Source organism: Sinocyclocheilus anshuiensis, unplaced genomic scaffold (assembly GCF_001515605.1).
Source record: "Sinocyclocheilus anshuiensis isolate Anshui unplaced genomic scaffold, SAMN03320099.WGS_v1.1 scaffold117, whole genome shotgun sequence".
Lineage (NCBI taxonomy): Eukaryota > Metazoa > Chordata > Actinopteri > Cypriniformes > Cyprinidae > Sinocyclocheilus > Sinocyclocheilus anshuiensis.
In genome coordinates, this window is record NW_015536624.1 from 3,047,552 (window position 1) to 3,061,167 (window position 13,616).

Consider the following 13,616-nt stretch of genomic DNA (forward strand, 5'->3'; position numbering starts at 1 on the left):
AAAATATGTATAATTGTTAATAAATAAAAATCATTTCTATATTTATTTCATGTTACTATAATGAGAATAGAGGTTTTAGCATTGTAGTTATGAGAATTTTGGGGGAAAATTGCTTAATTATTTTGAAAATGAGGTAAATGCAAAAACTCCTCTAAATTATTTAATTCTCCTAAAATAGTCTTCTAAAATATTATTCTTTTTTTTTTCTTTTTGATTTATCTAGAAACAAATGTCCTCTTGTCCAGGATTTACAGTTTGCAGCACATGATGGCATCTAGATTGGAATGTCATTGTGGACCGTTATGTAACACTGTCAGGTCTAGATGGAGCAGATGATTGAGATCTTACTTGACAACTTTATTTTTGTAGGTGTTTTGTGTGCTTTTCATGCATGAGTGTGTGACATTGAAATCTGAATGTTTTTTTTTTTAAGTTCTGACATGCTTGACCTCCTCTCGGGGTGACTTATAAAAGTTTAATGTGGAATTTGCTTCTGCATCTCCCAGTAAGGCACACAGTCTTTCCTAAACACAAAATCAGTTTATTGGCTCGCAGAGGTTTTTTTGAAGAGAGGGATGTCTGATCGCCATAGAAACGAACACATAAACATTTACAGAGAGGGAATGTTCTGCTTTAACTTTCAGTGCTTTGTTTTTTTTTAAACGACATCTTACATAAACTAGCCTTTCACTTCCTGAATGACCTAGCAGACTCATACATTCAAAGGTGCCAGATGTATTACTAACAAACCTAATTGTTTATTGACCTTTATAGCCCACAGACGGTCCTTTTGGTAGCACACAAGGGCTTTGAGAGAAGGGCTTGTATATATGTTAAGTAAAATAATGAAGTCATTTGAAGTTATAGTGGACACAGTTCCTGTAATATTCATGAATGATTAAAAGATGCAAGCTGCAGTTTCATTTAGGGATGCACCGATACCGATACTGGTATCGGTATCGGGCCCGATACTGAGCTCCTGTACTCCTACTCGTACTCGTTAAAATGCCCCGATACCAAACGCCGATACCACACCGACAACAGAACAACAGACAGCAGAATGGCATTAAGGATATCTACTACGAAGTATATGTATGCAATGAATATAATGTTAAACATTCAGTATTAACGCCTGTACAGCTGATGTGCGCGAGCTGATAAACAAAGCACGCAGAGTGGATTGAGCGGCGGCGGCGCAGATGTGCGAGCTTGTCGAGTGAATATATCTTTCTCACAGACATCACTGGAAAGTTTGTAGTTCGGTCGGATACGTCAAAAGCAAGTAAGTAAAACAATGCACAAGTTACTTAACGGTAGGAAGAGAGAGAGAGAGAGAGAGCGCGCACTTCTGTTTCTAAACTATAGCGAATAAACTGTGATAATGTGAGAAATGTTGAAGGTGTCTGAATAAATTTTGGTTTGACTGTATCTATTTGATAAATGAAGTTAACCAACTAACATTATACATACTCTTTTGGTTTCTGTACCCAATATTTAAAAAATGTACAAATGCAATAAAAATATTGGTATCGGTACTCGGTATCGGCAAGTACCAAAAATAAAAGTATCGGTATCGGGCGAGTACTGGAAAAAGTGGTATCGGTGCATCCCTAGTTTCATTAATGTGAATGCTTTGCAGTCCTTTAATTGGAGACGGGCTTAAATTCCCTTTGGTTGAATCTCATCAAGAAATAGCATGTATTTCACCTCCAATATCATAAGCAAAAAAAGGATCATTAAGATTTTTTGCGTTGTGTCATTATTTTCATAATTAAGCTCATTGTCTGTACTATAATAATCATCCTGCATTTAGTGCAGTAAATTCTTCCATGATGTATAAATACTTTTATATGTTTAATAATAAAATAATAATTTATCTTTATTTTTCTTGCATTGTAGTAATGACATTTTTTGTCACAATGAAAAAAAAATATCCTAATGATCCTAAATAGCTTTTTCCTCTTATTTTTTGTCATTTCTAATTTATTTGTTTTTACTATTTTATGACTTTTTTTTTTTTTTTTTTTTTTACTATTTTCAGCTATTTACAATTTTCATACTTCCTGGAGATTTAGTAGATTATTATACGAGTTGTAAGATCTTCAAAAGAGTGTTGTTATTGCTTTGTTTATGTGATTTGTATGGTCTCCTGTGTCCCACAACCACAACAAATATATATATTTGTAAATTAATCAAAATTTCTTCACACCTTCTTCAGTTTTGCGGGCTGCTATGCAAGTGTCATCATAATGACAAACAGTTTTTATAAATCACATTTCTTGACATTAAAACTGATATTTGTTTTATTCCTTGCAGGTCCCCAAGGCTGGAGAAAACTTTATTAAACTGTGTAAGAAAGGATATTATGATGGCACAATATTCCACCGCTCTATTAGAAATTTCATGGTAAACAAATTTTTCATAAAATTACATTTTATTCATTATATTGTTGTAAGTGAAGTAGTTTAGATATTAGATTTTTATTTTAATTTACATTTTTTGGTCAGGCTTGACATTTTCCATGATTTGGCCATTTAAAGCCATAGAATTACCTTCTCTTTTTTATCTTGGAAAATATGTGGCATATTTATGTTATTTGTTATTTTCAGATTCAAGGAGGAGACCCTACAGGGACTGGTACAGGTAATCTTTTTACATTTGTTCTGAATCATTTATCATTTTGATCACTGATGTATAACGGTTACAACTCAGACTGACGGTGATGATTATTTGCACAATGTATACATATATGCAATATATTTACAGTGTACAAATTATGCTTTTAAGGTCATTTAGACTTTAAAAGTGCATTAAAATCAAAACAATATAAAGTCCTTGAACATGAAAAGTAATAGAACTTTAGTATTTAAGTCTAGTTTAAGTATATTTCCCCACAAAATTTAATGTTTTCTCATATATCCCACTCTGAGCTTTGAGAGGGCTGTGTGACACAAGCAGGACAGAACCCATCTCTTGTCTCTTATCTTCATGTTTTCTCCCAAAATTCCAAAGTAATTGACACTCAGGGAAAGTGGAACTGAATTACCGGTGCATGTAAAATGCAGTCTGTACTACAGAGACCTGCACAATGTGCACGTGACGTGGAAAAATAGATTTTTTTCTAGGGATGCACCGAAATGAAAATTCTTGGCTGAAGCCGAAACCGAACAAAATGAAACACTGGGCCGAAGGCCAAATACTGAACATGGTTTTTCGAGATTTTGTCCCCATGTATTTTGCCAATTTTTTTCACCTTTGCATAAATTAAATAGCCAAAATGTGCTTTTTACTGTTTTGTCTTGCTTTTCAAAGAAAAAAATCAATTTCAAAACAACAATTTAAAATTATTTAACACTGAACATTTTTTACATTTTAGCAGACATTATACCAACAAAACACAATTTAACTTAAAATTAATAAGTTGGTAAAATAATATTTTTTGGCCATGAATCAGGCACGTATTTTTTACTGTAAAATTAAAAGCAGCCGTGCTGAGAAGAGACTTCTTTTAAAACATTAGAAAATATTACAGATCCTAATTTGAACACTATGTGTGAATGTTATAATAAATGTATTAACAGAGCTGTTGTAATGATTAGTATCATTATTATTGTCTTACTTTTTATTTTTATTTTACAGAACAACAGTAAAATTACAATACTAACATTTATAAATGTTGATGGAGTTCTTGCTTCTCAGCTTTTATTTTGGTGGAAATGCGCAGGAAGATCTCAGCGCTTCTTTTTGTTGACAACAGCAGATTTATAAATGAGTCTCATTATGAATACGTCGCACGTATCACATTGTCACATGCATTGTGAAAATTCATAAAAATGTGACTGAGCAACTGACGAGTAACACTGGTTCAGCGCAGATTTTCTTTGTTTGAACCCTGGTTAGCAAGCAGATCCGCCACGAGCTCTTGCAGCGCTGTCAGAATACATGCAATTTGTGTGTGTTTTAGAAAACGTAACGTTCTGCAGTTTATTTACTAATTGTTTAAGACCATTTCGCAATTTCAATCATCATACAGTAACCAGCAACAATCACCCCTTCCTCTTCTCATCGAAGATATGCGATGCAGTACTAAACAGTCTCTCGTTGTCAGTGCTTGTAATGATTTTTGCGTTTTTCTCTGACAGTTTAAATCAGGGGTGCCCAAACTCAGTCCTGGAGGGCCGGTGTCCTGCAGCGTTTAGCTCCAACTTGCCTCAACACACCTGCTGGTTTGGGCACCCCTGGTTTAAATGCTTCCACACTGCTGACATGTTTGTTGCATTATAAAGAGTTCGCGCCTCTCACTCTTCGCTGGTTGCTATTTGATCGCGTCATATCATTGTTCGGTACAATTTATTCTGTCTTTTTGCTTATTTGCTATTTTCGGCCGAATCATTTCGGTTGCCGAACATTCGGTGCATCCCTAATTCTTTCAACTTGTTAATTTGTTCCAGTGTTCCCATAATTTGTGGCCATGTTTCATGAATTTGTTCCCTTGTTAAATTAAAACTAAGGAATGAATTAGTACAAATTAGCCATGATTTAACTAAAACGAGTAAACAAATAAATATGTAATGGAATTGAATTTGTAATTTGTGGCTACAATATCTTTCATCTTTCCCCTTCCCCATGCCTTACTTTGTCTAACAAGTACATGTAGCAAGTTTATATATATATTAAATACAAAGAATAAAAAGTAGATAGAGAGAGCTAGTGTGAGTTTTGTTTTTAATTTTTATAATAAAAAATCCAAAAACAAATAGATAGAATAGAAAAAAGAAGAATGTTAGTGTTAGACGGTCAAGTTTTTTTTATATATAAATACACTATAATGAATAAAATAAAAAAGAGAGTGTTAGTGTTAAGTGTAGATGGAAGAGATAATGTCAGTAATGTCTAATTTGTCAACAAATCACTTGTTGTGTAGACTGACATTTACTGAAAGAAAAAAGTTAGGCTAACAATGCTTTCTCTAACAGTTTGATTGACCACACAACAGAACACAAAGCCATGTACGGCTTGATTCAAATGTATGGGCTCTCTTACCTCTCTCATTCGGCATGAATCCAAATGTTTCCATGGTCGCAATGTGGCATTTGGCTGCTAACCAATTATTTCTTTTGTGAACAAAGCTTTGTACTTCACTCGTGTCCTAGTATTCATATCATATGCACAAAAATGTGTTTTTTGTTGTACCACCGCAGTGAGGTACTTTACAACATGGTCCTCCTTGGTTGCTCTCTTCAAATTTTGTTTGGAAAACTGTGAGCAATAGTGATATTTAACGTGATCTTTTTCCATGAAAGTGCAAGTAGAGCCTTGTTTTCAATCACATCAAATTAAATATGGCATCTACCCTCACCAAGGTGCAAAATATCAAGCGTAGCGTTAGTTCTGGCAGGTCACGTTAGTCAAGCTCGCATCAGCTGACCTTCAGCTGATCCCCATCTACCTATGGGAATACGACACCTATCTAAGCATTCATATATAAGGTCCCTCAGTATTATCAGCAGTTTTCGCATTGCTCAATAGCTAATTACCCTCCTCCATCCCCAACTCCTCCTCTGTCAGTCGGGATTCAGTCTTCTGATTCTCCTTGAATCAGACTAATTCTAAAATGTGTACATAAAATGATTGAACTTTAACAATATCTGCAATACATTTATGTTAGTTCTGTTCTGTTTACCCTGGGGGGTTATTGCTGCTCTCCCTGCTCTCATCCATGCTAGGCTGCATGGATGCACAGGGAGTTCTTGCCCAGAACAGAACCATACCGCCAATCCAAACTGTATGCTAATTGTCAATCATCTTTGACGATAGTGGTCCTGACAGAAATATTGAATACATGGGTTTAGTTACAAGTCTAAGTCAGTTGGATGACTCATGCACATTTTTGTGATTCTCCTTAAAATTACCAAGATTTTTCGAATGAAAGCAATTACAGGAAGTTTAGCATTTGATTAAAAACAAATGCTCTAACAAATTCTTTTTCATATTCAGTTGGTCAGATGAGCTTGATATTACTTTCTCAGACTTTCCTGAGCTGTCTAGACAATATGACCTCGGCTTTCGTCAGAACATCAAACTGAATGGCTTTTTTGATGCACATTTGCGAGGGATGTTTTCCTGTGGTCATGAGTGTTAAAAGGTGCAGGTCTAATTGAGAAACAGAAAGGGTAAGGAGTTAGTGCACTCTATTCCCATGTATCTAAAATTCAATCCCATAAAAACTGCACCAGCCTCACCTGAGACCTTTGTGTAAAAAGAAGGACTGAAAGCAAGAGGAGAAGGAAGTAGACTGAAAGATTTGTCATGAACAGAGAGTGAATTTTAAAGTGTTTAGTATTAGACTTGAAGGTCTGAAGCAACTTCTATCTTCCAGTCATTCTCACGCGTATATTACCATGCACATTGAGGCGAGGTTTGCTATTGCATTTGACCTAAAATAGATGCAAATAAGAGGGTGAGATTTTGTATCAAATGTGTGCTTTTAGTCACTCGAGTGGGACAGTGTGTAAATGACTGTTCACGTGTGTTAGGGAAGAGTTTGCAGTGTCCTCAATCCTCAGTGATGCATTTGCATATGCATGTGATTATCTGTCAGAATGGCAACAATTATACAAATCAATTCTCTTGATTATAATTGTACAATAGTGTAATTAAAGGCGCATGCCTTTTTTTTAGAGGAATAATTCACACAAAAATTAAAATAATTATTTTGTCATCATTTACTCTTGTCATTTCTGACTTACTTTCATCTATAGAACACAGAAGGAGAATTTTTAAAATAATATGGTAACTTTTTTAATTGATTGGAAGTTAATATGGACTGGGGCTGTTAAGCTTCATACTGACAATTAAAAAAAAAGTCATGATTGCAATCATGTGATGAACAGATTTTCAAGTTATTCACTTAAAATTCATCCTACTAATTTGGGAATTAATCTTTTTTCAGTTGGATCTTCTCAATGAATCTGTTATTATTTAAAAAAAATTAAAACCATAAAAAAATCATTACTTGAAATAAAATGGACATTAACTGAAATGAAATGAAATGAAATATAAAAGTAACTTAAATTTCTTTTTTCATCTAGTTGCCAGAGCAACATTTCTCATTTTCATTTAGTTTAAGTTGAAGTACAAAAATAACTAAAATGAACTAAACTAAAACTTATAAAACTATATAGACATATTGTTTAAAAAAACTAATAAAAATGACAAAATCACACAACAAAATTATTACAACTTGCTAGTTTTTTTTAATAATTATTTTTATAGAATTTTCACTGTAATACAAAAATAACAAGGCATTACAACTTGCTAGTTAAAATGAAAACAAAAAGTATAAAAATCAAATCTTATTCAAAATAATAAAAAACTGTAATAGTAATTTAATTTGTACTAAAATAACACTGGATCCAGTTCACAAAACCTGAGTGTCACCTGGATGCAATGAATAACAACTTAAATTTCAGTCTGTTCATATGACTTTACCAAAAACTTTGTAATTGCAGAGGAACAAGCAGTACTTGATTAAAATGTGTGGTTCAGAAACAGGTTTGAAACTGTGAGGGTGAGTAAAAGTTGACAGACATTTTTCTGTGAACTACCAACCATAATAACTTGGCTTATTTATTATTATTATTTTGAAGGCTTTGATCATGTGTTCAGCCGTCCTGTTTTCCTCCATTTAGTTGAAAAATAGATCATATTAACCAAATTATCAAAATGTGTTTTGGATGCTGCAACAAGAAGTCATGAGTGTGACAAATCACACAATGTTCCTTTGAAGAGACGCAGCTTTCTATAATAATGGTGCGCTGTTAGGCTGTGAATGAATGTGCTGTGATTATGATTCTGCAGGATTCGTCTACAAAATTAAATGAAGGCTTCTTACACAGCGGTTTGCTATCAGTGCTGCAGAAAACATCACAACTCACGCTGACATGCACAGACATTTTAGATATACCCACACATGAATGAGTATGTAATAGTCTGTATACATAAAGGAAAAAATGAAAAGAAAACCTGAGTTCCAGTTAGTTTTGTAGTAGTCACCAACTCTGATCTATTTGCAAAGTGTATAATTGTTGTTGATTTGTTAAAGTTATGGCAAACATATGATTGGGTTTTTACACGAATTGCCGGTTAATCAGATTAAACATAGTTGCATATTTCCATCTGCGTTTTTTTATGTATGTTTTATTGATGATTTGTGTATTGCATTTTTTTTTTTTAAGTAACACTAATGTTAAATTTAATGTTAAAATTAAAATGTGGCATAATTATTGCTATTCACCTCTGTCTCCAAATAATTAGAAATTTACCATTTCATCACTTGCTCACCAATGGATCCTCTGCAGTGAATGGGTGCCGTCAGAATGAGAGTCCAAACAGCTGATAAAAACATCACAATAATCCAAAAGTAATCCATGCCACTCCAGACCATCAGTTAATCATCTTGTGAAGTGAAAAGCTGCATGTTTGTAAAAAACTAATCCTTCATTAGGACATTTTAACTTTAAATTGTTTCTTCCGGCTAAAATAAGTCCATAATATTGCTTTCTCCAGTGAAAATTCACCTCGTCTAAATCAGGAGAGAACAGTTTGCAAGTGAAAACAAAATAGTTCTAAACAATGGACTTTTTCACTGGAGAAAATGTTTTTATGGATCTGAATATTTCTGATTTTGTAACATCTACCATTTCTTCCATTTCGGGATTATTTTTCTGACGGCACCCATTCACTGCAGAGGATCCATTGGTGAATTTTCCAATGATGTGAATTTTCTGCGATAATGCACAGCACTCCACAGATGCTTGGATTTAACCATCTAACTTTGGATTTTAATATTTCTATTAAGTAGTCTATTAAGTGCTCAAAATTGTTAAAAAAATTTTTTAAAACAAATACATTTTTCTTACAATTGTTTTTTAAATCTTGGCAGCCTTGGTATTCTGTCCAGTTGATTTTCATCCTTTTTGTTGTCATCCTTTTTAATCAAGTCAGTGGCATGGGGTAGGAAATGTCAGCAAGGTCATAAATAATGCAGAAATGTCACCTGGGGAATGTTTATGAGGGTGTGCAAGTTTTCAAAGGCAGATTGGTGTGCTGTAAAGCTATCGCTCCCCAATGACACCAGCTGCTGGACGTTAAACTCCTCTCTGCTCGAATTATATGCTACTGCTCATCATTTTCAAACTCACATGACTGTGTGAATTCAGTCGGTGCAGGTGTCTCAGAACACCGTCTGAGTTGTGGAAAAATGTTCCTAATCTTGCATTCGAGTGCAGTCTCATGTCAGTCTCTGCACACACACACACACACACACACACACACACGCGCGCGCGCGTGCGATCGCTCGCTGAGAGAGCTGCATCCAGCAGAGCTTTTGATTGAGCGTGATGAAGCGTTAATTAGTGTACCTGATTTGGAGGCCTTTGGCATGAGGTGTTTGTTTATGGTGGCAGAAGACGACGCATGGTGCCTGTGCGTGTGGCACTGGGTTAGTAATTCTATAAATAATTTGAAGTGATTCAAAAAGACAATCTGGGTCAAGTTCAGTTGAACTGCTTTAATATTTCAGTGTAAAATCCGGGAAAAATTAAATAGTCATCATACACTTACATACTAAGTGTGGTCTGTCATTTTTTTTTTAATGTTTTTGAAAGGAGACTCTTAGCTTACCAAGGCTGCATTTATTTGATCAAAAATACAGTGAAAACAGCAATATTGTCAAATATTATTATATTTTAACATAACTGTTTTTTATTTTATTATATTTGAAAATGTCATTTATGATGCAAAGCTGAATTTTCAGCCTCATTACTCAAGTCTTTAGTCTTCAGAAATCATTCTAATGTGCTGATTTGGTGCCCATGAAATATTTATTATTATTAACAAATGTAAAATATCTGTAGAAAAGGTGATACATTTTTTTTCTTTTGTGAATAGGAAGTTAAAAAAACAGCATTCATTTAAAAATAGAAATCTTTAGTAATATTTTTAATTTATTTACTGTCGTTTTTTTATCAATTTAATGCATCCTTGCTGAATAAAATAATAATTTCTTTAAAAAAAAAGAAATCTTACTGACGCCAAAATTTTTGCGGATGTTGTTTGTGTGATTTTTAGATTGCCACAGTTTATTGATTGCTATGTTTGTTTGTTTTTAAATGAAGCATATTGCTGATTCTTAGTATCTGAGATTTGCACAACTAAACCTATTGAACTCCAGTATGTAAATTGTCCCACCATCATTTGTGCTATGGACACGATATTATCCTCAAACTGTGTGGCATTTTTAAGAAGTGTGTTACTTTTTAAGTGATCAGATTTACGATTAAATGAGCAGAAAAAATCCCAAAGACATTGAGTAAGGGACTTGAGGGAAAATGACACTTTATATTTAAACGGATGTTTCTGTTTGAGTAAATGTAATTATGTTTTCGTTTTGTGCCGGATCACTGCTTTTGTTCTTCTGCTGTAATTATACCAGACTGCAGATGTGATGCTGCATACAGCAGGGTTGTTATTGGCCGAGTGTCATGATGTGTTACCCTTAATCTCATACACATGCTCCCCATTGTGTTTAATATCCATATTTCCCCCCTCCTGTTCCTCTCTCTGTTGTTATGTGTATTAGGAGGAGAGTCTTACTGGGGGAAGCCGTTCAAGGACGAGTTCAGACCCAATCTGTCTCACACGGGTCGTGGTATTCTGAGCATGGCTAACTCGGGACCCAACACAAATAAATCCCAGTTGTGAGTAAATGTTTCATCTCCTCATTACAGTGACTGGATTCATATCAAACGCTTTGTTTAGAGTTTGTTTTAAACCTCTGAAAGTATTAAACTTCTGCAACTAATTCAGCCCGAGCCTCTTCACAAACTTTAACCTGATGTCTGCTTTGGGTTTTTATAAACCTCTTTAACAGAAATTTAAGATTCCGTTTTAAATATTGACCTTTGACATCACTAGAATTTTCTGCATTTTAAATCTAACCAGCACCTGTGATGTCATTCTGATATTTTGCATACTGAATTCTGGTTGGTCTTGTCTTTCTTGTACTTCTTTAACCCTCTGTAACCAGCAATAACAAATGAGAGGAAACAAAGCCTAAACTGACCTGAAACTTCAACACTATTGTTTGTTGCCTGTGTAAGCACTGATGTTGAGCTCATGAAAGGCAAATATAGTGTAAGTATGAAATTGCCCTTACTAAAATGTTTCTTTTCTGTTTACTTTCAGCTTTATAACATTTCGCTCATGCACATACCTGGACAGGAAACACACTGTGTTTGGAAGGTAATTTTATTTATGGATTGATTTGTCTTCAGTAACAGGACATTCACAGTCAAATAGCTTCATCAAGGCAGTACTAAATTAAAAAAAGACAAAGAAAAAACGTTTTATGACCCCTCTTTTAAAAATAAATATACTCTTCAAAGGGTTGGTAAACTTAGCTGTATTTTAGGTTTGCCGAATTAGTTGAATAAATAATTGAAATTTTGATGATAGCTGCAACGTTTTTTTTTTTTCAACCTTTTAGTCTAACATGCAGTTTCTCGTACAAAATAAAGGAAAATAACTGACAGTGATATCAATTGTGAATCTCTACACTACCGTTTAAAAATATCTTTACACTAAATCATTAGTCCTCAAACATTTGTATAGTTGTGTATGTTTATCTTAAAATGTATGCATGTTTTGTGTATGTGTGTAGAGATTGTTTATTATGGTGGATTCCAGTGAAGGTTAAGTGGTGTATTTCTCATTTGGTCAGCTTTCTCTGTGTGAAACCCTTCCTGGGGAAAAGCATGTCTTCTGTTGAATCAGAACATTCCAGCACACGCACACCTTTCACTCTGAGGGAAAGTCTTGCCCATTTGGCATTGAGTTGAAATCCTTGGACTCTAGCTGTGGAATTCAGAGGCTTGTCAGCATAAGCATGAACCAAACTCCTGTGCACACTCACATGCACCCCTCAGTCTGTGTGTACTTACTGAGCACGTGCGGTGAGAACGGACACACACACACACACACACACACCTTGACCCTCAGCCTATGGGGCACTTAGAAACCTGAGGCTCCTGTTTAGTAGGATCAGCTGTACAAAGAGAGAAAGTACACAGCATGTGTACATTTAGATCCAACGCAGCAAACAAGACAAATGGGGCATCATTTACTGGTCATTTGCATGTTATAGATTTGTTTGCTGTCCTCCCAAGTTAAAAGAAAATGTACGACTGAGTTCGAGCTTCTCTCATTACAGATATCACATCTTGGTACGGAGTAATAACTTGTTTAAACTTTGCAGCTGCACATTAGTTTGTTAAAGAAAGTTGAAAAATTGGCCTGTCAAGCTCCAAAAATGACCAAAAATAAATAAATAAATAAATCACCAAGAAATGATCATAGATGCACAATTTTCCAAATCTTCTGAAGCCATATTAATTTGTTATTTACTGTAACCTGGTTTAATTTGAGTTTTATTTTATTATTCATATGTAGTATTTTAGTATGTAGTATTTATTAATAATTTGAATTCGATTTTCAGTTTTCATTTTAGTTTTCATTTTTGTAATTTTATGTGCTTGTCATTTTTTTTAATTTTTTTTATTTAGCTTTAATTTATTATTATTTCAGTTTTAGTTTGACTAATTTTAGTACTTCAACTTAAGCTTATTTATTGAAGTTACATTGCCAAGGCAGCATTTATTTTCATGCAAGTTTTAGGTTTTTAATCAAACGTTTTTTCTTTTTAAATATTTTTTATTTTATAATTTAATTAAATTTTTTACTCGCTGAAAATAATTTTTAATCGTTTCAGTTAACAATAACAACCCTGTTAAAACCTGTTTTCAGAAGGCTTAAAATAGAATTTAAAAATATAAATACATGTATTTTATTTTATGGATTATACTTCTTTGGTCCTTTTTGCCCTTCTTGTAGCATAACAGCTCAAGATGAGGATAAATAAATCGCAGAATTGTTCATATTTGGAAATGTTGTTCCTTTTAAGAAAAGTAGAAGATTGTTGGCTACATTGAGAGAGATTGATCCAGTCTCATTAGAGATATTATCACCACTTGGCACTGAATAATAACTCATTTACTCTGTGCAGCAGGATTTTAATAGGATTCTGTCCCTCACTTGCTCTCTTTTAGAGTGGTTGGTGGTTTAGAGACCCTCACAGCGATGGAGAATGTTGAAAGTGATCCGAAGACAGACAAACCCAAGGTGCTGAAGCCACTTATTTCCCTATAAGTGTAGCATCAGAAAATGTACAATTCGGTTGCACATGTCAGCAGTGTAGGGCTGTGCTTTATGTTGACTCACGGTACCTTCTGTTTGTTTATATTTTTCCACCTGCTGTCAAATCCCACAATGCCAAAAAAGAAAACAGACCAATTCAAAACAGCAGAATTTCAACCATTTTTCTCTCCTTCATGTAAAATGTTTTGCTTGGGGCTGCAGAGTTTTTGACACGTCACTTCAGTTCCTTTTCAAGACTTGAAAGGAGTGTTTTCTCAGACTCTCTGTTTCTCTTTCACATCGTCAGTCTGAGATAGATAGATAGATAGATAGATAGATAGATAGATAGGATGGATGGATAG

At 34.2% G+C, this 13,616-nt stretch overlaps 1 protein-coding gene across 1 annotated transcript in view; it reads left to right on the forward strand.

Moving 5' to 3' along the window:
* LOC107704977 (peptidyl-prolyl cis-trans isomerase-like 2) overlaps positions 1-13,616 on the forward strand; it is a 34,706-nt gene that overhangs the window by 18,360 nt on the left and 2,730 nt on the right. Inside the window, exons 13-17 of the mRNA XM_016508084.1 lie at positions 2,317-2,406; positions 2,610-2,643; positions 10,643-10,760; positions 11,248-11,304; positions 13,167-13,239. Coding sequence (XP_016363570.1) covers positions 2,317-2,406; positions 2,610-2,643; positions 10,643-10,760; positions 11,248-11,304; positions 13,167-13,239 — 372 coding nt within the window. The remainder of the gene's footprint in view (positions 1-2,316; positions 2,407-2,609; positions 2,644-10,642; positions 10,761-11,247; positions 11,305-13,166; positions 13,240-13,616) is intronic.